This window comes from Lepisma saccharinum, chromosome 24 (assembly GCF_977018435.1).
Source record: "Lepisma saccharinum chromosome 24, izLepSacc3.1, whole genome shotgun sequence".
NCBI lineage: Eukaryota > Metazoa > Arthropoda > Insecta > Zygentoma > Lepismatidae > Lepisma > Lepisma saccharinum.
In genome coordinates, this window is record NC_139252.1 from 57,350,705 (window position 1) to 57,376,852 (window position 26,148).

Here is a 26,148-nt window from a genome sequence, read left to right on the forward strand (position 1 = left end):
ATTTTATGTAATTTAATGCCCCTCGACACACATAATTTACCTTCATTTAACATTCTTAAACTTTTGAAAAATTGACTTGGTTTACAAAGGACCCCCCCCCCCCCCCCCCTGGAGATGAAGTTTAGCTACGGGCCTGCAATAAAGTTTAACCAAAGCAATGTAAATTTTACAGATAAATGCAAAATTTTATTCGAACATCATTAGGTAAGCATTGAAATATTTGTTCATTTGAAAGGAAAAAACTACTGATGTTTGCTAAATGTGTATAAGATTCTTAGTATCTCAATCTTATAATGATCACCTAACCTCCCTTGCAATAAGGTTACATATTCAAGGTTTTTTTTGCAGGATTTCAATCAGATGGAAAGAATCACTATGGTACATATTATGATTCATATCTTGGATATGCACTTCCTTATGCAAAGGTACAGGTAAAAATGTAAAGTTCCCTGTGCATATAGCACCGTGCCATGAAGGCATGTTTGGAAGATGTTGGGGTAGGACCCCACCAAGGATGTAATTAGGGGGGGATCCAGGGGGTCCAGACCCCCTCCCGAAAGACTTATAATTATATAAATTAAATAATAAATATTTGCTGTTCTATATTCGAGGGTTATTTATTTTGGCAAAACTTATTGGAAGGCAAGGATTATATTGTAATCATACTATTTTGAATGACAGTGGTCAAGTCAATTTATGCAAGATTTATTGCTACTTACAAAGTAACATTCATAAAATATCACCCGGAACTTTACTTTTCGTGAACTGGATCCAACAACCTTTTTTCATAAATATTCAATGCATTATCTACTTGACATTAATTTCCTTGCCAGGGCAGTTTCTTTGTACATTGCCTTAACTACACGTAAGCTATATAATGAATATGTGCTGTTACATCATTATTCTTATACCGTCCTTTTACCTATTCATGTAATAAAAATACAATATTAGTTAATTTTAATATTTTAATTAGTACTATATTAATTAATTTAATGTAATAATTATTTTGCTTAAATATTATTATTATTAAATTGACACACTTGGTTCAGACCCCCCTTGGTTCAGACCCCCCCCCAAACATATTACTAGACACGTTTCTGGCCCCCACATATTCTCAATCTTGGCCATTTTGGAAGTGATGTAATCAGTGCCATGCTCCGGCTGCCTTTAATCCCAGGGTTGCCCCAGGTACCCATTGATTTGAGGCTGGGTGAGCCTCACGCTGCCTTATGCAGGGGACAAGACCGGAAGAATTCTGACCTTAGGTCACCCACTTCGGGAAACAAACCCAGGTCTCCCACATGGCAGTCAGACATCCTACTGACTAGATCACCGTGGCTCACACTTCCTTATGTCCAAATTACAATACATCTGAAGTATTTGTGACAGAAGCTACAAGGTTTGAAAGCAAGATATTTTGAGAGCTGAATTGTACTCTTCATAGATAAACAATTGGACACATATTCACTTAGCCTCATTCAGATTTGGTGTGCATTACGTGCAAGACAGCAACAAACCTGGTGCAATTTACTTTCTTTTCAAGTTTTATTACCATCTTGTAACTTGATAAATATGGAAATTCGAACACAAGTAGACTCAAGTAGAAGATCCTGTCGGGTAAATCACTTCCTACTTCAGGACAACTGAACACTGATGGGTGGTCCTCTGAATGGAATTGAAGTGTGTAACGTGGAAGGAACATGAACGATAGCTTCAGCAACATCATTTTTATTTTAAAAACCAGCTTCTCCCCTCAAACAAATATGGGGTTAACATCATTCATCTGCATTGGATTACTGTCGATCGAGCGAGTTTGCATTTTAAGTCCATGCACAGTAAGGCTAATCGGGACTGGATCTACAATTAAAGTGGGATCCAAACCACTGGGCAGTGTGAGGTATCGGACCCAAGAAACCTTTATTACATGACTTTCCACTATGCTATCATGGAGGACCATAGGGTTAATGTTGAACAAGCATCTTGAGTACAATTAATGTGACATAGCATGCAGATGGCACATGCTGACAAAATATCATCCAGCAAGAAGCCATGTTGTAGACTGTGACTCTGAAAAACTTGTATGGATCTACCTTCATCTATACTTGCTAGACACACTTGATCTTTAATATTCCAAAGATAAAATATAAGCCAAATCTGGCTAAATGATCTTGATCAAAGCTTTTCAACATGTAAACAAAAATATTGTAATGAAGAAAAGGAAGCGATTTTTCCAACAATGTCTTCCCACCTCAAAACTAACATGTTATTATCCAGAAATATATCTTTGTAAACATTTCTAATTGAATTATACTACAAAATTAAAAAAAGAAGTGTAAGATTACTTTTGTAAGAACACACTAGATTCACACTTATAAATTTTGTACTATCAAGCACACAGTACAAGAAAATGCATACAAACAGCCAAAATGCATTGTGTATAAAAACTAGTTTACCCTATATGCAGCTGCAAGTTAACCTGTCAATCAACCCTTTAAATCAAAACAATAATTCATCTATACCAAATATCTGTGAATTCATATTGTATTACAAAATATACAACCGTTCAGACAACAAATGCTTTTTAAACATTGACACTTGTGTTATTTCTCAAAACACATAAACAACAATAACAACACTATTCCTACTTGGAAAAAAATAATACCCAAACATCGTTGATGTTCTGCTCTCTCTCTCTATCACAAGAAAAACTACATGTGTACAAAATTAACACCTTTTTTGTTTTTCATAATCTTTTACAAAGATACTACAAAACTATATCTGCTAAAATGCTGTAGCTCCCAGCATATGGCGAATCTTCTCAAACGATAACCAAAACGTGAGAGACCAAGGTGCCATCCGAATCCACACGGGGAAGAAACCCTTGTACAGAGCAAACACACCCTCGTTTCGAATAGTCTTAAGCAAACAATCAAGGGAGGATTTATATCGAAGACCTCTGAAACGTTCAAAGAGAAGGGGGTTAGATTTCAAAGATGAACTATTTGCATCAAGGGGAAAGGGAAGGATTTAATTGTGAACTATTCGAATTATAGGTAGCAAAGGTACCAAACACATGGAAAGGAATGTCCTGTAGTGAAGAGGAAAGGATTGGAAAAGAAGCTATATGGGGGAGGTATGTAATGTACATATTGACTCCAGGATACATATTAACAAGAAAATTTAGCATTGTTTGCAGTTGGCAATGTTACCACAGTATTCATTTTATCAACTTGGTTCTGTTTATAAAAACATTTTTCTTAATTCTTGACATTTTAATGCTACAAATCTGCATTTTCAACAGGTACACCAATTATACATTAAAAAAATTATTGTATTAGGTGAAAGGCAGAATAATTATAAAGAAAGAGGATGATGCATAAGATGAGTATATGAACCTAAAAACATGATAGGAAAAAGAAAAAGTGAATGGACATGACAGAAAACGAAGCAATGAGCACATTGAAACAGTAATTTTTGTGTAAAATTTAAATTTTTGTTCTCTTCTAAATGTGATTCTTTGGGAAGGGGATTCAGGCCACCATCCACTAAAGGCTGGAACCAAATGGACAACAGAAAGGTAAAACAAAGACTAGGTTAGGACAGAGAATTCACACTGAATAGACAACTGTTCCTCTACACAGGATATTCTCAGGATTCTGTTCAACTCATATTACAAGACACATTTTGTGACACACTGCATTCTTGCTAGCTGTGGATTTTAATATTTAAAATGAATAAATAAATTCTTACCTTCCTTGGCTATCTGTTGGCTGATTCATCACTCTTGTTTTCACGACATCAGCTGGGGTACCCATTGTAGCTGCCACCAAACCAGCACAACCACTACGGAAATAAAGGATACATGTATCAAACTGGGGTGATCTGATTAGAATCAGTCGGAATTTAATTACTGACATGAGTAGATTTCAGAGCTAACGTCGAGCATACCATGTTTTTATGGAGTCTGTACGCCTTGAAATTTATGTGAACTGTATCTTCATTAGTTTTGTGGCAAAACTGCATAGCAGAAATATAGGGTGATGCAAAAAGTCAGTTTACCCAAAAAGCACACTGATTATAGTATTACGATAGCGTACGTGCTTCTTGTGCTAAGTAATATTTTTTAGATATACGGTTGGTAAATTGTCGTGTGACACTGGCAACAGTGCACTCGTTATTCTTTTGTCGACAGTTGAGTCTCTGGCTTGCTGTAGTGTTTTTTTTTTTAGTTTTTTTTTTTAGATAACATATTTGAAGAGTGGATAGGATGCCGTGGCACCAATGATTGGCCTGCATGTTCTTGTGATTTGACACCATGCAATTTTGCTTTGTGGGGAATTGTTAAGGATATGGTATTCTCATCATCACCGGCAGATTTGGATGCACTGAAAGACTCGATTATCAATAATTGTTGCACACAATGTATTGCAAACAATGGAGGACACTTTGAACAAAACCACTGACACTGGAAATTTGTGTATCTACTTGTATATATACTTGAATTTTGTATATAAACTTAAATTTGTGCATGGGTAAACTGACTTTTGCGCCACCCAGTATATTCTGTGGTTGCCACGAATATTTTGTTTTAAAATTACTAGTATCTCATGAGTGAATCTAAGAGTATATTAAAGAAATTTTAGGTAGTCCACAATCAGGTATTTGTAAATCCCAATGAATTTGCATATCTAATCCAGGGTTGGAGACTGGATATTCGATTCAGAGTTGGACAATCAGATATCAAATCCAGGATTCACATTTGAATGCCCATCCCTAATTGGTCACATTGTCAAATACCTCCCAAAGCTTTGATAGATGATGAACTGATGAGATAAATGCAATGGTACATCCAGGGTTTAAACCTGGGACAGTTGACATTGTTGTTCGCTACACACACTACTCTGCCACTGAGGCTGGCAGGACTGGACCAGCTGTTTAAAGAGAAATCTGAGACACTGAGCAAAGTGCCTCCACAGAATGAGTTAAGATAGATATTGTGTGTAATACAAACCCATCATTCTTTATTCTCGCAGTTCTAAGTAATCTAACATGTCTGATTTATGTATGAGGGGTTCAGAGCAAAAGTAGCGTAACTCCTATTTTTTATAAAAATTGAGTTACATGTATAACTTACAAGTTTCAAGCATCAACATTCCTGTACTAGAAAAGTATTGGGTTGATGCATAAGTTCGTAGAGTTTTTTTTTACTGTGGCAAAAGTATTTTTATTTGATACTATTTTGAGATGAACAAGACATAAATTAATCAGTAATATATTTTCTTTCATTGTTTATGACTGTCAACCAACGCTGGGGCAGTTTTTCAATTCAACGCCTGAAGAAATCAGCTGATTCGGGGTTAAAAGCATCGTCAAGCCAAGTTTGAAGAGCATTTTCGTCACCAAAGGAGCTTCCTTGAAGATTGGTGGATTGAAAGCTGAAAAGTTAGCAATCAGAGGGTGCAAGATCGGGGGAGTAAGGAGGATGTAGAATAACTACCGAACCAAGCTCCTGGATAGCATGTTTTGTCATGTTACTGGAGTGTGGGTGTGCATTATCGTGTCACAGCACTTGGTGCTGTCTTCCTGGCCTACTCGCTGATTTGGATGTCTTAATTTAAAGCGTGCGGTATCCTGAACCTTACCCAAGGAATGCAAATGTCGCACGATGGTTGAATGGTCACAGTTCATCACATTTGCTAATTCTCGAGTCGACTGATGTGGATCCTCTTGGATTAAAGTGTTTAAACTGTCTTTATTAAAGCCCGATGGTCTTCCTAAATGTGGAAAAACGTTTAAGTCAAAAATGCTCTCTTCGTAATGACAAAAAAACCATTTTCTTGCCCTGCTTTCTCTATACAAGGGAAAATGTTTCGAGCCTCCTCCCCTGCCTCTGCCCCTATGTTAAACTCAGACAAGAATATGTTGGAAATGTTTCTTCCCCCCCCCCCATGACACTTATTGTTCTTTAGCCCATAAATAACACAGTCTTTCTTCAAATCTGTAAAATTCAATGCATATTCACACGCACAACAATGCCATATGTTTGTGTTCCAACAGCTAAACGTACTACTGGGCCTTTGTCTCAAAACCATCTTGAATGGAGTTATGCCAATTGCGCTCTGAACCCCTCATATATTCAAGAATTAATATCCCCACTTACCTAGACAACATATGAGTAAGTGAATTATCTGGCAATGAAGTATGGGTGAGGATAAATCTCTTGGCAGAGTCGTATGTGGTCAAATCACCCAAATTGACTAGAGCTGCACGCTGAACATTGGGAATAGAGCCTTTCCACAGTCCTCGTACTCCTCCTTCAGCTAAGATCTTTTGGAAAGCATGCAACATCCCATGCACTCTGAAAAGAAGCTCAATATAGGCACAATATCTCACCTATGAAATGTATGGTTAGCTAGGCCAAAGCATAACATTTTTTGGTGTAACAAGATTTCAAAAGTCTAAAAAGTAGGGATGGCTCGATATGAAATTTTAGCCAATACTGATAAAGTACCAATATAAAATTTGCTGATACAGATAACCGATATTCTACCGATCAGATATAAAATTCCAAATGGTCCCTGAAGACCTGAATGGTTCTGACCTTAATCTGTCCCGTCCCTACTAAAAAGTTTTCTTGGAACACCAACCACGTTTCAGAATATCATATATGCATCTAAAAACTACACTGAACTCCATGCAACATCCGTTTGAGGGTCAAGGCCTACCAAGTGGCTTTTCATTGGATGACATGTGGTCAGCGAATCAAATTCACACAAGTGGAGTATTTGAAAACACTTCCCAAAACAATATTTTCACATCCTGTGTATGCATATATGTAACCAAATTATTTTAGATGCATAAAACAGGAAAAATTAAATAAAATTATGCACCAAACACTTTTAAAAATTAATCCTTCCACCTCAGCAACCGGACTGCATTGAAGTAAAAGGTAAGGTCTTTTTTTCAGCTTGATCCCCTGAAAAATATAAAATCTAGGTTCCACTGTATCTCTTTGGAGATATTCCTTCCCATCACCCTGATAAATTCCTAGCTATTTCCCTGATATATACACACACATTGATAATAAAAAGCATATCCAACCCTCTGACATCATCATTGCTTAAGTATTTTCCATTAAGGGTCCTGTATATTTTATGTAAGCAAGGCCATAGAAAAAGGCAGTATACAGGGAAGGAATAATTCTGTATAAAACTTTTGAGATGGAAGTGAGGTATGATTAATATGGTGGGGATACATGAGAACTAAATAATTAAAAGATTGTTAATTACAAGGATAACTTCTCTCCGTGCTGCAATTATCACTAAATATAGGGACACAACTTAAGTCTAAGGTCACACATGAATATGCATGTGTGTTTCTGCAGGTAAATACTTTCCTGTGTAAACACAACATACCCAATTCATTTCCTTTCCCCTGCAACCTATTCTCACCTCGGAGGCTTCCCTTGCAAGCGCCGCCTTCCCTCCATCTGGATCTGCACCTTTACAAGATCAGTGGGGCTGGCTATGAACTGAGCAATAGCACCTGCTGTCACTCCTCCAAGTGCCGCCTTCCTGCCATAATAAACATGAAATTCTTATGAAATGCATCACGAGAACATTCTATTGTATGAGAACCAGACGTACGTAACTCATTTTTTAAAAATTAAAAGGGAGAGGAAATAATGTAATCTTTGGAATTTGTCTGGCTTTTACAAAGAGTCAGTAAATTGGAGATATGTGCTAAGGATTAGAAGTGGAGACATGTCAATCTGACTCCAAATAGACTTTCAGATGAGATACGAGGGTAGTTTGAAAAGTAAGGTAAACGAATGAGAGATGGCAACACCATAATCGAAATCAATGCACGGTCGATAAGTTTGGTCCTTCAAACGAGCACTTGCCGAGTTTCAGCCCGGTGCATTGTGAGATTATTGTATATAAAATGATCTCTCCTGGTCTTCAAAATAGCTGTCCACAGCATGAATCACTTCATCGTTATCAAAAAATCATTGTCCTCCGAGCTATCTTTGAGGTTAGGGAACAAATGGAAATCAGAGGAAGCTAGATTGGGCTAATAGGGTGGATGATCCAACAATTAGAACTTAAGTTCTAACTATAGAAACTGGTGCAATCTCCTGGTGGTTTTGTCCATCATTTTCTAAAACGCATGCACGTTCACCTACTTTGCGTGATCAAACAATAACCTCACAACGCACTGGGCTGAAACTGTGCAAGGGCTCGTTTGAAGGATCAAAGTTATCGACTGTGCATTGATTTCGATTATGGTGTTGCCATCTGTGCTTTGTTTACCTTACTTTTCAAACTACCCTCGTATTCATGTTTAAAATTACTTACGTCAAATTTAGAAATTTTGATTTCTGCGATGCACAATTTAATAGTTAAATCCTATTAATTTTGAATATCCTCTGTCTTCATTCACTAAGGGTATGGTGTCTGGAGCTGAGATGGTATCATGTCAATGCATTGTTTCTTCCCGGGTGACAGTGATGTGATACCATCTCCGCTCCAGACACCGTACCCTTAGTGAATGAAGACAGAGGATATTCAAAATTAATAGGATTTAACTATTAAATTGTGCAATGCGAAAATCGAAATTTCACGTAAGTAATACTCTCGTATGTTAAACAGCCTAAACCAGCATAATGGTTATCATACGAGAATTACATGCTACATGTTATGGATCAAATAATTAATACACTACTGGTATCGGTCAATAACACAATGTTCAAGCATTCGTCGGTATGGAAAAGAGTATCAGCACTGGTCTAATGTTTTATCAGTTCAACTCTAATTGTATTTGCAATTAAAACTACTTCAAAATTACTTTTGTACGTTTCCTTTTACTGGGTAAGGTAAGGTAAAGTTCCCCATGCATATAGGAAGCCATGAAGGCACATTTACTGGGGCCTCCTTGAATATCTTATACACCTGTGTGAAATCAGTAGCGTAACATGTTGACCACTTTACACAATTTAGCCTCAATACAACTACTACAGTTACAATAACAACTATAATTATTAATGCTATGCAATGCCTGTGGCTACATCAGCCACAATACAAATATTTTTTATATTTTGATTTCGATTTTTTTTTTAACATTGCTTTTCTGATACTTTTGGCTAATCATGATCATGGGACACACAAAGAACACCATACCAAGGCTAGGATTTGAATCCGGAACCTATGGCACCATAGAATGCTGTGCTTTGGTCCAGACAACATATCGCAATATTGAAAATTGTCTAGGCGATATGAACTAGACAATATATCGTCACAATATTTTGGCAATATATATATCGTGTCGGCGATATATCATCATGATATTTTAGCAATATATATCGTGCCAGCAATATACAGCATAATCATGATAATTGGCAATATATATCGCAATATCAAATTTCCAATACGCCCCTTCCCTAGTCCTAACCATTCCACCAGAGAGGTCAGGCCAATACAAACTTTCTTAATATCATTCAGTTCACAGCATACAAGACAACAGCGACAGAAACTTAATTCTAATTTGTTTCTAAACAAGCAAGTCATCAAAGATATTCTGACTTCACAACAACAACTTGTAATGAAATTAATGAGAAACAATTAAAAAAAAACAACTTACCATATTGGGAACTGGCCATTTGGTCCTTTTTTCAAAAGTTTATCCCTGATACTTTCATAGGTAACTATTCGAATACCTGAATAAATAACATGCCTGTATATAGCAGGGGTAACACCCCGCCACAATTTCAGAATACCTTCTTCCTGAGCAATTCCTAAACCTGTTTTTACCATACCCCGGTAAGGTGACTGCAAAGCAAAATGAGGCATAAACATTCATTGCACACATACATGGTTGAAAGTTGAAAATTCACTTCTATGAACACAACAGGGACTTATGTCCTTCTAGAATACTAAATTCTACTTGACAGTAGTGACATTTTGAGTTTACAATATACAGGGTGTCTCAGAAGTCACTATCTAGTCACTTAGTTTATTTTTTAATGTTAAGCTGTCATAAAGAGAAGTATCTTTAGTGCATTGTGTATTTACAAACTGACTGGCTAATTTGTTTGTGTAAAATTTAGTGTAATAATTACATTTTATGTTTCAGACCCATACTACTGATGATGAACATGGAAGAAGTACCAATAGTGGGGTCGGAATGCCGGAAAATATTTCACTTCCAGCGAAGAACATGACCTTTTAGGGGCGGATACTACATTAATTCCCAAACCTAAAACACTCCAGACCCCAAGCTTAGTTTTTAAGTCCTCCTTTGTCTGTAATGGCATCTTCAAAATGGCGGTCATGACAAAGATTCTAAATCTGAAACCTGTTAGTTTATTGCAGTTATTTATCATTCATGACATCTTATTTTCACCCAATTTGCAGTTTAACTGTATTATGATAAGAAATTAAAAAGACCCACTTTATCAAATAATATTAGATATGGCGTCCAATATGGGCACGAAAAGTCTAAAAATAACCCTTTCAGCTATTTGATCATGCTTTGGATCAAACCTTATGTTTTGTATGTGCCAGAACTCAACGGTAGCATCTAAAATAGTGTCAGACTAAGCCCATGAAATAATAATAGTTTAATTTTTGACAATCTGTGTGTATATATACAGGGTGTTTCAAAAGTCTTGACACCTTAGAATAACTGCGTTATTAGTGACGATGGCGAAAAATGGAAAGAGGGGAAAGTTGTTGGAAATATGAGGTTTTCAATGAAATGTGCTTGAATTTTCAACGTAGCATGCACCGTTGAGGCTGTACGAGTCTCAATGAGAACTGACATTCCTTTGTTAAAGGAAGCATTTACGTTGTCGCAACATCGTACTGTACTCGGTAAATTGAGAATGATGACGCAAAATTAGAGACAAAGTAAGAAGTGTGTGTGTTTGTGTGTGTGTACAGAAACACACACACACATACGCACAAGCACACAATTACAAAACCTGTAATTGAGGGCATAGTGATATGAACAAAGGATAAAATTTCTAAACGAAAGGGGTCTTAATTTTTTCCCTTGTAATCAGGGTAGATCATCACAAAAATATATTTTCGCTCAGACATCATCTTCTGTTGGCGGAAACTGGAAATGCCAACAATAATGACGATTAAGAGGGTAACGGTTCACGCAGACTTCACCTTCGGTGACCTAGGTTCACCAATCGAGTAAGTTGTGTGTCTCAATGAATAAGGAAAGACATTTGGTGCCGTTCATCAAAAGGAAGGAAGCAGTGGAGTGGACCAAAAACCAGCAGAAAAATATATTAAAAATGTAATAATTCATGTGTTACGGGTTGCTATCTTCTGTCATCACGCTGCTTCTCCTCCAGATGCCTCTGGCACACAACGAAACGGCCAGTGGCATGCATGGAGGGAGTCGATATCCATAGCCAATCTTTAGTCCCATTTTTGGAGATACTTTGGACAACTGGGGTACTTAACCTCTGCGGACGACAATATGGGGGTGTGTCTGCGAGAACCAATCAGGTCCGCGAATGAGCAAGCCTGGTTGTCACAGCTAACTTGCTTCACCCTTCTGGAAGGGTGAGTGACCTCTGCCTCTTGCTACCTCGGCCTGTTTGTTCGGCTGAGGAGCAGACGACACAAGAGTATCAGCAATAGTGTGCGAGCGACGTCTGCTGTTAGACCGCGAAATGCTCTTTCTAAGGTCTCCTGCACTATAATAACGCAGTTGTCCTATGGTGTCAAGACTTTTGAAACACCCTGTATATATACACAGATTGTCAAAAATTAAACTATTATTATTTCGTGGGCTTAGTCTTACACTATTTTGGATGCTACCGTTGAGTTCTGGCACATACAAAACATAAGGTTTGATCCAAAACATGATCAAATAGCTGAAAGGGTTATTTTTTGACTTTTCATGCCCATATTGGACGCCATATCTAATATTATTTGATAAAGTGGGTCTTTTTAATTTCTTATTATCATAATACAGTTATAAACTGCAAATTGGGTGAAAATAAGATGTCATGAATGATAAATAACTGCAATAAACTAAGAAGGTTTCAGATTTAGAATCTTCGTCATGACCGCCATTTTGAAGATGCCATTACAGACAAACGAGGCCTTAAAAACTTGGGGTCTGGGGTGTTTTAGGTTTGGGAATTAATGTAGTATCCGCCCCCAAAAGGGCACGTTCTCTGCCGGAAGTGAAATATTCTTTCATTTTTTCTTGCTTTCCAACCGCACTACAATATAATCGACAGTGATGATTATATGATTGTTCAGTGATGATGTAATGCTGACTTTTCTTTACTCAGAAATCAAATTCCATGGCACCGAGGTCAATGGGAAACCTTCTGTCTGAAGTTATTACAATATCCACCTTTTGTATCTTTTTCAAAATTAGAATACTTTTGTACTGTAGGGTCAATATAAACAGCACAAAACTCAATACAAGGCACAGCTACCAACTACACGTCATAATCTTGGTAGTACTTGGTTTCTCGTACAACCTGGATTAAAAGTACTCTCTTCAGAGGCTCACTACCACTTATCTACCTGCTTTAATTCCAATCACCGGTGGTACATTATCAGGGTGGCTACTCTAGGACCATGATAAAATTGAAAGTATAATTCCCGGTTTTCAAGGCGAACCTTCCAAAAATTCAAGCCGATGTTTTCTCTATTTCAACCTTACGTATTACCGCCTCTCAACATCCACACACAAATATCTTAATAATATAAAGGGTCTATGTGATTCCAACGCCCAAAAATTATAATTCAATTAAACAGTATATGTAATATAATTAAAATATTTAATTTAAGGTGCTGCGTTTCTATTTACAATCAGAGGCCCAACCACGAATTTTTGTCTGAGAAAATGCCAGAATAAACATACTAATACTACTACTACTAATAATAATAGTGTTAATAATAATGTTATTATTATAACATTATTATGTTATTATTATAACATTATTATTATTATTGATTTGCTTTATTTTACTTCGCTTCTTGTGCCACGTTTGGCTAATTTGCGAAGATGAGGATGAGTGATATGATGAAATTGATGAATGGACAGTCACAAACATCGATGCCCAAGCCGGGATCAACATTGTTGTTATTATTAGTAGTAGTAGTAGTATCAAAGATGTTATTATCCTCATAAATTATGCAAAAAAGGGGGTAGAAGTTGGTGCTAAAGCATTTGTGTTTGAACAAACGATTTCAATTATTTTTTCAACACACGGCATAGTAGTTCGGATCCCACTTTAAAGTGTTGGTCCAGTCCCTATTAGCCTTTCTGTGCATAAAGTGGACTTAAAAGCACAAATCAATCAATCGATTTTACAACATTTTTTCATTTAGATAGTTCGGCGGCCAGGGCCGACCCCCGCCGCCCCCTAGCTATGGTTATAAACTTGATAAGAGTAAGAAACGGAGGAATTGCGAGCGAAGCGAACATGAAAATTTTAAGAAAATAATTTTTATTTGCATAAAATGTGAATAGGATTTGGATTAAAAAAGTTGTAATTTTTCACGTCTACGGAGAAAAATTCAAGTAGAAGTCATGCATAATTCCCGGAATTCAAGGAATTCCCCGTGTGTAGCAACCCTGATTATACAACTAAACGCAGAGCCATGAAATTAGGCAGGTGGCAGAAGTTTGCGCTATTGCCATGTCTGAGTGCAACCCTGTTTGTTTGGAGGTTTAAGAGAATGAAAGATCTCATTGCAGAGGATACTCCATTTCTGGGACCTGTACAATCACCAGCTCTGCATCGAATAGGACTCAAAAGTGTCCTGGAGAGAGTCGGACTACACAATGTAGCCCAGTTGACGTTGCCAAACAATGTGCAGGATAAGCGACTTTTGTCCCACTCTCGCTTTGCTTTTACCATATGTTGGACCAGCGCAATTCTGCCCAGCTGCCTAATTTCATGGCCGTGCATTTAGTACAGTTATTAAATGGTTTTGATCAATCATTTTTGCACATAGGGTTCAGCACTCAATGCAACATTTACCTTACAATTATCTCTAATACCTGTTACTCCATTTTTGATGCAGTCAATGTTTCAGAACCACACAGCTACGTCTTTCAAGGTCTTACAGAGAGTCAACTTTAATCTTCTCGAGAGCACCTCTGTTGTTATAAAGTTATCTTTCTTTAATTAACCTTTGTATCCCCCCAAAACATACACAAAAGAAAAACATTTAACATTATTTACACTCAACCTCCACAGGGTGTCTACAAAAAATTCTTGACTTTTTGTTAACATTTATTTAGTTGCCTCCCTACTTACGTATAATTGGAAATTAAGAAAAAAATATATTTTTATTCAATAAAAAACCACTACCACAAGGCCATTAAGATGAAAACTGAAGCTGTACTTTAACAAGAGACTTAGACTTGCTTTAATTATTAATGAATGTAAAAATTAATGCTTGAGACTTCATCCTGGATGTGAATGTAAACAATGTAAATTCACCATACTGTAAAAATAGCAAACATTCTTGACATTCATGACTGGTAGGCACGCTACTCCATATACCCCATTACTAATATAATAACTTCCTAATATTCAAATGTATACTTACTTTACCACGGACTTTAGGATCTAACTGTGCTTTTTCTCCTTGAATTTGGAGGCGGGTTTTTGTGAGGTCCAATGGGTATGTGACTGCAAGAACAGAAAAATGGAACATATTTCAAGATGATAATACATATCTAATAAAAAACTTGTGATTTACATAAAAGTCACATTACAGAATGATGTGATAAGCAATGCTTGGATGTTGAAAAGAGAAAAAGGAGAGAACGTATGGGAAGGGGAAGAAACGAGATAAAATTTTGAATTTTCCGTTACAAAAAGCACGTTTTCTCTCCATTGGGGAGGGGGGAGGGAGGGAGGGAGAGGGGGGGGGGAGAGAGAGAGAGAGAGAGAGAGAGAGAGAGAGAGAGAGAGAGAGAGAGAGAGAGAGAGAGAGAGAGAGAGAGAGAGAGAGAGAGAGACACACACACACACACACACACACAGTGTCCCTGATTATGTGAAACATAATAGCAGGCTGTTTTTCTTTAGTTGGAATCGGAATACAGTTAGCTCCTGCTTAGTTGAATGGTTAGAGGTCATGCTCTTGTCCCAGGTTCAATCCCCAGTGTAAGATCCAAAATTTCAGAGCCGACCCAGCATCACGAGGACAATTGGGGAACTACTTGAAAGCAGCAACAATAGATTTCAGTCTTTAAAGCCAGAGAGGTTATTTATTTGTTCGTTTTAAGTCCACTTTATGAACACTTGTGCCTCCACCGTGTATCGAACCTGGGACCTCTTGATTACACGGTGATGACACTACCACTATGCCATTGGGGAGGCCCTTGAAAGTCAGATAACTGCGGCAATATGACACGATGCACTGATTTTGCAGTAGCTGACCATATGCTGTTGCAACACGAAGTTTAGTTTTAGTTCAGTTCAAATGAAAAGAGAGAATTCAAGTGTCTCCTTAGACCAGGTAGCAGATAATAATACAGATAAAATACGAAGGAATTGAAGACTTACAATTAAACATAAGTTGAATCACATGCATGACAATTTTGTCATTTATGAAAAACCAACCTTACATTTAAAGTATTTCTTATACACTGCTGGACAAAAAAACCGGACACTTGCATTTTTTGTGATAATGCATAAATTCTGATTCGAAGGCTAACTAAATGTTGAAGAAATTATTGGAAATAAGAAAACCTGAATATATTCAACAGAAAGCAAATTGAAATTTATTGTTAATAAGTTAAATTAGAACATGAACGAAAGTTACAGAAAACTACCAAAAAAAAATTAGAAAAATAAATCTTAGCAATATTTTTTTTAATATTGTTAACTGGTACTAGTGGGGTATATAAGCTGTCTAATAGCGGGTGTTACCTCCCCTGGCATCAATTACAGCTTGTAACCGCCGTGGCATACTTCGAATAAGGTTGGCAATCACTTCTTGGTTAAATTGCTCCCATTTTTCTTGAATAGCACGTCTTAGCTCTTCAATTGTTTCTGGAACTATTGCACGGTTTCTGATATGTTGTTTCAGTTGATCCCCGACGTGCTCTGTCGGATTTAGGTCCGGACTTTGTGGTGGCCATTCTAATCGCGTAATCCCAACTTCGTCCAGGTACTCCGTAACAATATTCGCAATGTGAGAACGCACATTGTAATGCATAAAAACAAAATCTGGGCCTATGAATGGTGCATATGGTACTACATGATCTGCCAAACATTCTGAAATATACCTGCGAGCTGTCATTGCCACATTCTCTACAAGAACCAACTCTGTACATCCTTGTAAAGAAATACCTCCCCAGACCATGACACCACCACCTCCAAAGGGTGTTATTTTAACGAAACAACATTGTGCATAATGCTCATTAGGTCTTCTATATACATGTTCACGCCCGTCTGATGAACGTAGCTTGAATTTTGACTCATCGGAGAATAAAACCTTTTCCCACTGCTCCACATTCAAATGTAAGTGTTGTGTAGCAAATTCCAGTCTTCCCTTCCGGTGACGTGCTAACAACCTGGGACCTGTAGCCGGCCTCCAAGATGATAAACCACTTTCATTCAGTCTTCTACGAACTGTTCGTGAAGAAACTACAGCTCAATGAACATCTCTCAAACACCGTGCCACAATATTTAAGACTATGATACGCATGAAACGATCTTCCTGTGCTGATGTGCATCGTTTCCGACCAGAAACCGGTCTTCTACCATAGGAACCAGTTGCATCATAGTCTGAGAGCTTCATGGATAGTACTTTGTGCTTTATTTAGGACTCTAGCAATATAGCGCACACTATGACCATCATCACGAAGAGCTACTGCTTTTACTACCTCTTCACGTCTCATTTTCAAGCTAGCAAACTTACAATACACTTGCAAGAAAAACACCAGCAATGACAATGTCAATAATGTCTGTTACTATGAACCAGAATTCATGCCTGTCTAGACATTAAACAAAATAACATCAACAGGAATTGAAAATCAATAAATTAAAACAAAATTGCATGATATTAATTTTGAGCCTACTAGGTGTTCCAAATAAGTAAATACGAGTAAATAAATAGATAAATAATAAACGGAAATACTATGGAAAATGTTCAATAATGAATGTTCAATTGTTCAATACTTAACTGAGAGCGTAATTCATAAGTAATTGCAATTCAGATGTCAAATATTAAAGTGTCCGGTTTTTTTTTGTCCAGCAGTATAGATTGATTTTATAAATATTTAGGACTTATCATCAACCACTAAGTTCTAGTGATAAGAATGGAAAACTAGTACATCACATTACCTCAAATTTTAGATGATTCTAATTTAGAATTAGTTTAGGACTTAGTGTAAATAAACAAAACCTACTGCAAAAATACTTTGTTAATATCCATGGGACAACAAGTAATAACATGTCATTTCTCCAAAACTACAGACGGTATTGCAGTTCTGTCTTTTTGTTTCATCTATACATAATAGTTTTTCTTGCATGTATGCATTGCTTGCATTGTAGAATTATTTTCCTGTAGTTTACGGTTATTACGAGCATAAGAAAACAGTTTTTCGTTGTGACTCCAACGTGTATCGAACCCGGGACCTCTTGATTACAAGGTGATGACATGTATGCAATCAAAAATTAAAATAACCCACCAAAATCTTTCCCTTGTCCTTCGCTGTATTACTGAATACATATAATATGAGATCATGTTATTCTGAAAAGATTCTTTTAAAGCAATTCGAACACGAAATTCTGGTTCAAATAAACCAGATGGCCCAAGTTCCTTTTGTTTTATTGCAATTTCATCATGCTACGAATGCAATTTTAACATGGTTAATTTCGATTTACTTCTGTTAACACATACTGCGGAGTTTTGGCGATTACTTAACATTTTGTTCAATATATGCTTTCGTAGTTAGGTTAGGCAGGCCAGGTTTGGTTCTCTCAGCATTAAAATAAAGTCCCTAAATGCATTCTACTAAGGTTCCGATTTACTTATACATTAATCCCCACTAGTCTACGATACTTACAGTCGCTTCTGAGTGGAAAATACATTGTCCATAGGAAGCATGCATGCTTGCGCAAGGTAATTTTTAAGTTGTTTTTTCAAGATAAATAACGTTTTTTTCGAAATCAAAACAGTGCTCATTACTTTAAGGAAGGTTCAAATTTCGTGTGACAATGATTGCTAAAATTCTACGATAACACTAGGGAACATGATTTTTGCCCCCGTGAAAGTAATGACTGTTTCTAATGTGTTTTGTAGTGTAGTAAGCGAAACTAATCCTCAAAATTCTCCTACACGTAAAACTTTTTCATAATGTCAATTTTTAATAAATGAAAATATAAGGTATAAGGTATACGAACATTGTAAAATAAGGCTAGATGTTTAGCTGGAAAAGAAAGGGAAAGAATTACTTAATTCAAAAAAGTTGTTATGTAAATTTATATATAAGAGACCGGTACACCACAGCGAGGAACTGCCAGTTCCAAAACTCCCACGCACATAGGTTGTGCAAGCACCAGATGAAGATACCGCAGACGAGCCGTCAACATCAATCGACGTAGAATACCATTGTGACGAACAAGATGATGGTGTGCATCTCATTATGCAGGAGGAGCTAAGTGATCTTATAGGCGATTTAAATTTGGGAAAAAAGGAAGCAGAGATTCTTGGTTCAAGGCTTCAGCAGTATAAACTCCTTGCGAAAGACACAAAAATTTCCATTTATCGAAACCGTCACGAACAGTTTTCCAAGTATTTCACAATGAAAGAAAATATGTGTTTCTGTGTAGATATCATTTCCTTAATGAATGAGTTCGGTGTTCGACATTCAGTACCCGATTGGAGACTGTTCATAGACTCCTCAAAATTAAGTATGAAAGCTGTATTGCTGAATAATGGCAATGTTTTACCATCAATTCCTTTATTCCATGCTCTAAATACGAAGGAAACATACGAAACAATGTCTGCTTTGTTAGCAGCTGTAAATTATAATAAATATGAATGGGAAATCTGTGCTGATCTCAAGGTTATTGCCTTGCTCACAGGATTACAGGGAGCTTTACGAAACATTGCTGCTTTTTCTGCCTGTGGGACAGTCGCGACACAAGTCGTCATTTTGAAGTTAAAGATTGGGGAATGAGGGATGAATACCAAATTGGAGAAAAAAATTTGAAATATGTGGCGCTTGTTGATCCAAAGAAGAGTCTTCTACCACCACCACATATTAAATTAGGATTGATGAAGAACTTGGTGAAAGCCTTGAATAAAGATGGCAGTGGATTTCGTTACCTCCAAGACCTTTTCTCGAACTAGACAACAAGCAAAATTGAAGGAAATTTTTTTTGTGGGACCACAAATTAGAAAACTCCTGCAAGACAATTTTTTTTAATCAAAGCTCCAAGACGTCGAGCTGGCAGCGTGGCGTTTCTTCAAAGCGGTGGTGAATGGATTCCTGGGAAACAAAAAAGAAGAGAACTATGAATTTCTAGTTTCAGAGCTACTGAGGTGTTACAAAGAAATGGGTTGCCGAATGTTTTTAAAAATTTATCTTCTACATTCTCATCTTGAATATTTTCCACAGAATTTAGGTGATGTAAGTGATAAACAGGGGGAAAGGTTCCATCAGAACATTTCTGACATGGAACGTCGTTACCAAGGACGATGGGACCCAGCCATGATAGGGGATTATTGTTGGAATACGAAACGAGAAAGTAGCACTGAATATAAGGGACGTTCATTGAAAGGTAGTAATTTTTTACCTATTCTCAAGTAAAAAAAAAAGGTAAAGTGCTCCCCTGTGCATAGCACCACGCCATGAAGACGTATAGGGGGTGTGGGGGTAACGCCCCACACTTTCTTGATCCGGTCGTAAGTGGGGGTGATGTGATCAGCATCACGCCCCTGACCGCCTTTACCCCCCAGGGTTTCCCCCAGGTACCCATGTTATTCGACGCTGGGTGGGCGCCGGGGCTGCTTCCATCGTTAGAAAAGTTCCTGGATTTGAACCGGCCGGGGATCGAACCCGGGACCTTTAGCATGGTAGTCAGACGCGTTACCGACTGAGCCACCGCGGCCAAGTAAACGTATGCTTTTGTATTGTTCAAATTTTCTTATCTGTAGCAAGGTAATTACTTTTGACTAGTGGTTGATTACTAATTTCCTTATAAAGTGATACTTTATATCATTTACATGTACTTACATGTACTTACATGATGTGCAATTCATGGCTCTGTACATTTGTTACGCATATTTCCATGTATACTGAAATCTACCTGTAAAAATAAAATCTTGCGTGTTAGAGCATTTCTTTTGTTATTTTTGAATTCAGCACACTTGTTTCCATAAGAGGCAACTCATTTCGCTCTGGAGGCAAAAAAAAATATTTCATTTGTTCCCTAGTGTAATTAGTCTTCCCGAGAATTTGAATAACATCATAAAACAATCAGAACTGTTACCAACCAGATTATCCAAATAAAAGATAACAAGTGTCTAAGAAATATAGAAAATAAACAATGGCCAATAAAATAACTTACCTACTTCAGCTATACTTGCAGCAATAACAGAAACTACGTATGTACACAAAAATGAATCTGCATAATTGTACACATTTTTAATGTGTTCACGTTCAGAAGGCACCATGATTCCTATGTAGCAATGGAAGCTACAGAATATGTTGAGCTACAGCTTGGATGGATGTCCTTTGTTGCTGCAAAATAAAATAAATAAATGAATAAATGCCAGTAGCTACTCATAGGTGGTGATGTCTATTGCTCATTCCTTTGCCTCATAAGTCTTCAACATTCTAACATTAATCTAGATCAATTTACATTCCATCAGGTTTCATATTTTAGTTATTTATTGTTGCTTTTCTGCCTCTTTTGACTAATCACACCAATGAGGATCACAAAGATGAAAAGACAATACAAAGATTATAGACAATCAGGAAATTGATGGCTATTCTATTGACAAAAGTATGGAAGTAATTCCCTCAATTTTAACTGCAGTTATCCGTGTTTTTACCTTTTTACTAGATCTCGGCAGAAACCTTCTCAGCCCTGATGAATGATCGAGTCTGAACTAAAAAAAAATCAATAGTCAAAAGCAGGGCTTGAAAAATCCCGGTCGACAGGTCGCCATGGCGACTAAAAATGTGAGTCTGGCGACTGTGATCTTGCTGTAATATTGCCGTTTTTTAAGGTTGCATTTACGAAATTTTGAAAATTCTAAGTTCAAATTGCAGTACAGCGTAAATTAGTATTTTTTTTTTTTTATCAACGTTGTGAACATTCCATAGAATCAGTAACAATTTCTTACTCCTCGTCTCCGAACCCCCATTTCCCACTTTCTCACATGATTTAGCGATGTTTTTAATACAGTGATGCTCAGCTTCTTATAGATTGATTGATTTACTTTATTTTGCTTCGCTTTTTTTTTGCCACTTTTGGCTAATTTGCGAAGTTGGGGATGAGTGACGATATGATGAATGAACACTCACAAACATCCATACCCAGGCCGGGATTCGAACCTGGGACCCCTGGCATCATAGCTCGATGTGCTAACTACTCCGCCACAGTGGCTGGCTCAGTTTCTTATAGTATGCACAATTGCTAGTAGGTGGTTTCCTGGCGCCTAGCTCTGAAGAAGATTTTTCGATCACTGGTCAAAAGGATAGATGTACATGTTGTGGCTATTCTTTGCACTTTAAAAAGTAAAAGTTGCCATGTCCTTTTCTTTTTTAAATAGTAAGTACAAGACAATTATTTCCTAAGTTTTCACACTGAATTAAAATGAACTCCTATGTTAAATAGAAGCAACTCATGCTGCAATGTATGACCTGGTTCATAATAGAATTAATGCATCTTGCGTATGAAGTGCAAATCTTGTTTCAATGAGTGACATTCTCATTTGTTTGAAATACAATAGAAAAAGTAATGCTACTAGCATTCTCAGAAAATTTTATTGCTCTATGAAATGTATATTTATACCGTACATTTAAAGAAACAGGTGATTGCCCAAAAATACGATTGTTCAATTCGTTGAGAAAACCAACATTGGGTAGTTGTCCGAAACAACGCAGGTGAAAAGAAAAAAATACATATACATAACCAATGGCAATCAATAACCTACCGAAGAAAATACAGTGGCCTTATTTACAGTATGTAACATTCTTATTCGTACACACGGATTTTCAAAGAAAATGCTTTAATATCTGAAAGGAAATACACTCTTTTGAAATTGTTTCTTTACAATTCAATAACTAATATCATTAGGAACATAAAATCTTACCCAAATTATGTATGACCAATGACAATAATAAATTAAATGAAGCTGAAAGAGAAACATGCCATTTTTTAAACAACTTTTCTATTCGTACACTTAATAATATAAAAGAAAAAAGTATATTCAGAGCAAATTGACTGACAGTTCTAACACTTTGATGCATATCTTTTGGCTTTACTGCTTGACACCTGTTCTTCATGGAATTAACCCGTTTCCGACATGTTTCAGAGCTTATTTTATTCCACTCGGCTAGCACAACAGTTTTCAACTCTTGTTTTGACTTGACGCCTGCTTTATGGACTCACCTCTTCAAAATTGTCCATAAATGCTCAATGGGATTTAAGTCTGGATTTTGAGCTGGTGTTTGTAGTAGTTTGGGCACATTGCATATTATTCAATTCATGTTAACTCGCGCCTTATGCTTACTGTCATTGTCATGTTGGAATCTGTAGATAGGCGGCATGTCCATTTTTTAAGCACTCTGCTTTACATTGTTCTTCAATATGCCCAAATAGACATATGCATCCATGATACCATCAATAAACTGGATGGTAACAACACCTTTGGACGACATCTGGCCCCAAATCATTAATGACCCACCACCGTGTTTAACTGTTGGAACTGTGTTAATGTGATCATTGTCTTTATTTGATTTTCTCCAGACCCTAGTTATCCCATCAGACCCGTATATATTAATCTTGGACTCGTCTGACCATATGACACTATCCCAAAATTCCTGGTCCTTGTGGATGTGCTCTTTCGCGAATGAAAGTCTATTCCTGCGATTCACCTTATTTATATATTGGCTCTTTCGTGGTATTCTGCCATGATATCCATGCTTCCACAAGGCACGTCGGACAGTTAGATCGGACATCATCTTGCCAGCAACATTGATCACATTAACCCAGTTCCAACAGTTAAACACGGTGGTGGGTCATTAATGATTTGGGGATGTATGTCGTCCAAAGGTGTTGGTACCATCCAGTTTATTGATGGTATCATGGATGCATATGTCTATTTGGACATATTGAAGAACAATGTAAAGCAGAGTGCCCAAAAAATGGACATGCCACATATCTACAGATTCCAACAAGACAATGACAGTAAACATAAGGCGCGAATTAACATGAATTGGCAAATATGGAATGTGCCCAAACTACTACAAACACCAGCTCAAAGTCCAGACTTAAATCGGTAACAGTTCGTTATATCGAAGACACATTAAAATCGGATATTTTGTGTTTTGCATGGTTCGTACTTACCAATTGTGTATTGCGGAACATAGTTCAAAGTGATATTATGCATTTACACGAAAACAAACACAATTTTTCACATAGAGAGTAGTTTTTGTTATTCCTTTTTTCGCTTCCGTAACACACAATATGGCGGGCAGAAGTTGACTAGCATTGTAGGTATGCAGTGTTTCAAACCTTCTTCACCGCAAAATACCTACTATCGTGTTCGTCATGTGTGCAAATTTTACATTATGCATGGGTAGCTGACGGATAGCCCCATGAACCATTTCCGATAAGGTTAGGCTTGGTTAGGTTAGGCAAGCATAGTTAAAAAAAAAAGGGGTTGGAAACACTGACAAGGGGTTACATCATCAAACATATGCAGCATCCGGTTCACATAGCGAAAGCAATGGCACTTGTGCGTCGGTGAGATATTTCTCTTGAAAAATACATGATTTCCTGGTCAAATAGATTCCACGATGAAAGAAAATACCTCGATGAACGTTGGAAACCTTAGAGAAACGGCTAGAGTCTAGTTTACATCCTTCTTGCCCGTTTACAAAACCGTGCTAGCAGACAGCCAGCGCTCCGGCATCCATAGGGTAAGTTAGTTTTTCTTTTTACACTTTCTGTCACTAACCATTCACAGGAACGAGGTATGCCTACGAGGTTAGGTTAGGCCTGCTAGGTTAGGTTCCATTAGCACTCATTTCACCCCTAAATATGTGCTTCATAATCGAAAAATGTCCTCAGTACGTTCAATCACGCATATCCGGACAACATCGGATTTTCTCGATTTTCTCCTCCAGGAAATTTTTCCTCGCCTTGGGATTTACTTTGTTGAATTCCTTATACAATAACCTCTCCAACGATATATGACGCGTATTCCTTATGAAAAGGACGTAAACTAGACTCTTACCAGACAAACTAATTTCCGTAAGTAGTTTCGGTAACAGTTCGTTATATCGGAGACACATTTCTTCATTTTTACAGAAGAAACTACTATCGGAAATGAGTTTCTGTAGCATTTTGAAAGTTCGTGGAGGTATTTCCTCACCGTAGAATGCTGCACAATAAGAAATAAGCACTTTTGATATAATAAACTTGCAAAGCGACAACATTACGCCATTGTTTCCACTATGTACCTGCAGATGGTGTGAGTGTCTAAAGTCACGCGGTCCCGCCAGTATTTCCAAACATGCCTTTTTTTTACGAGATTTTTTTTTTTAACTATGCTTACCTAACCTTGCCAGAAATGGTCCATGGGGCTATCGTGAATGGTTTTTGGGGCTATCCGTCAATGGTTTGTGGGGCTATCGTGAATAGTTTTTGGGGGCTATCGTGAATGTTTTTTGAGGCTATCGTGAATGATTTTTGGGGCTATCCGTCAATGGTTTGTGATGACATAATGAACACGAAAGTAGGTATTTTTCTGTTAAGAAGGTTGAAACACTGCATACCCACTCCCAAATCGACAAAACACAAGCACGACACATGATGATCCACAGCTGTGCGTGCCATATTGTATGTTCCGCAACGGAAGGAAAGAACGAAAAGAATTACTCGTAATGTGAAAATCGATGTTATTTTCGTGTAAAAAGCATAATGGCACCTTGAACTATGTTCCGCAATACACAATTCGTAAGAAACATGAGAAAAACAAAATATCCGATTTTAATGTATCTCCGATATAACGAACTGTTACCCTTAAATCCCACTGAGCATTAATGGGCAATTTTGAAGAGGCGAGTCCATAAAGAAGCGTTGAGTCCAAACAAGAGTTGTGCAAGCAGAGTGGAATAAAATAAGCTCTGAAACATGTCGGAAACTGGTTAATTCTATGAAGAACAGGTGTCAAGCAGTAATTAAAGCCAAAGGATACGCATCAAAGTATTAGAACTGTCAGTCAATTTGCTCTGAATATACTTTCTTCTTTTATATTATCAAGTGTATGAATAGAAAAGTTGTACAAAAAATGGCATGTTTCTCGTTCAGTTTCATTTAATTTATTATTGTCATTGGTTATACAGAATTTGGGTAAGATTTTGTTCCTAATGATATTAGTTATTGAATTGTAAAGAAACAATTTCAAAAGAGTGTATTTGTAAATTTTCTTTCCTTACCAAATAGCTATATTAGGGCTTCATATTAACTAATATTACATTTCCACTTCATGAAGATAATCCCCTAATTCTGATTCTGTCAGTTATTGCTCACCAATACACTACCTTGCAGAACTCTCCTTCCGCAATGATTCGCATATTTAACCTTAAATAATATTGACTAAACATAAGGTAAGAATACCTATCGCAAGTGCCCCCGATGACCTCTTGTGGGAAGATATCTGCTAATAAATAACATGTTCACGGATTGGGTGTTTTAGCATCAGTTATGTCATGTCGTGAAATTATTACTGGCCCTATAGTTCTACTGATACGATTAAATATCCATTTTCAGTCTTACCTAAAATTCAATAAATAGACCATACACCCTTCTATAGTCGCTTCATGCAACTCACTTGTCATTTTCTTGAGTGTTAAAACCTGAATAACTTCCTTGCCTTTCGGTCTTGTCGAATTACT

General features: G+C 37.1%; 1 protein-coding gene across 1 annotated transcript; it reads right to left on the reverse strand.

Moving 5' to 3' along the window:
* Nucleotides 1–1,061: 1,061 nt before the first annotated feature.
* Ucp4A (Uncoupling protein 4A) lies at nt 1,062–26,142 on the reverse strand. The gene is made up of 8 exons (XM_083111100.1): nt 26,030–26,142; nt 20,585–20,757; nt 14,601–14,683; nt 9,640–9,827; nt 7,452–7,574; nt 6,161–6,358; nt 3,751–3,843; nt 1,062–2,956 (listed from the first exon to the last, which is right to left on the reverse strand). Exons 2-8 carry the CDS (start codon nt 20,688–20,690, stop codon nt 2,782–2,784), a joined length of 966 nt encoding a protein of 321 aa, XP_082967226.1. The 5' UTR covers nt 20,691–20,757; nt 26,030–26,142; the 3' UTR covers nt 1,062–2,781.
* Between the last annotated feature and the right edge of the window lie 6 nt (nt 26,143–26,148).

Excerpts from the sequence above, each read along its gene's own strand:
- Ucp4A (XM_083111100.1), bottom strand. The coding sequence starts at position 20,690 with ATGGTGCCTTCTGAACGTGAACACATTAAAAATGTGTACAATTATGCA. Across the intron at positions 9,828-14,600 it reads ATCCTAAAGTCCGTGGTAAA|TCACCTTACCGGGGTATGGT; the intron begins GTAAGTATACAT and ends TTTGCTTTGCAG. Across the intron at positions 6,359-7,451 it reads TTGCAAGGGAAGCCTCCGAG|AGTGCATGGGATGTTGCATG; the intron begins GTGAGAATAGGT and ends GCTTCTTTTCAG.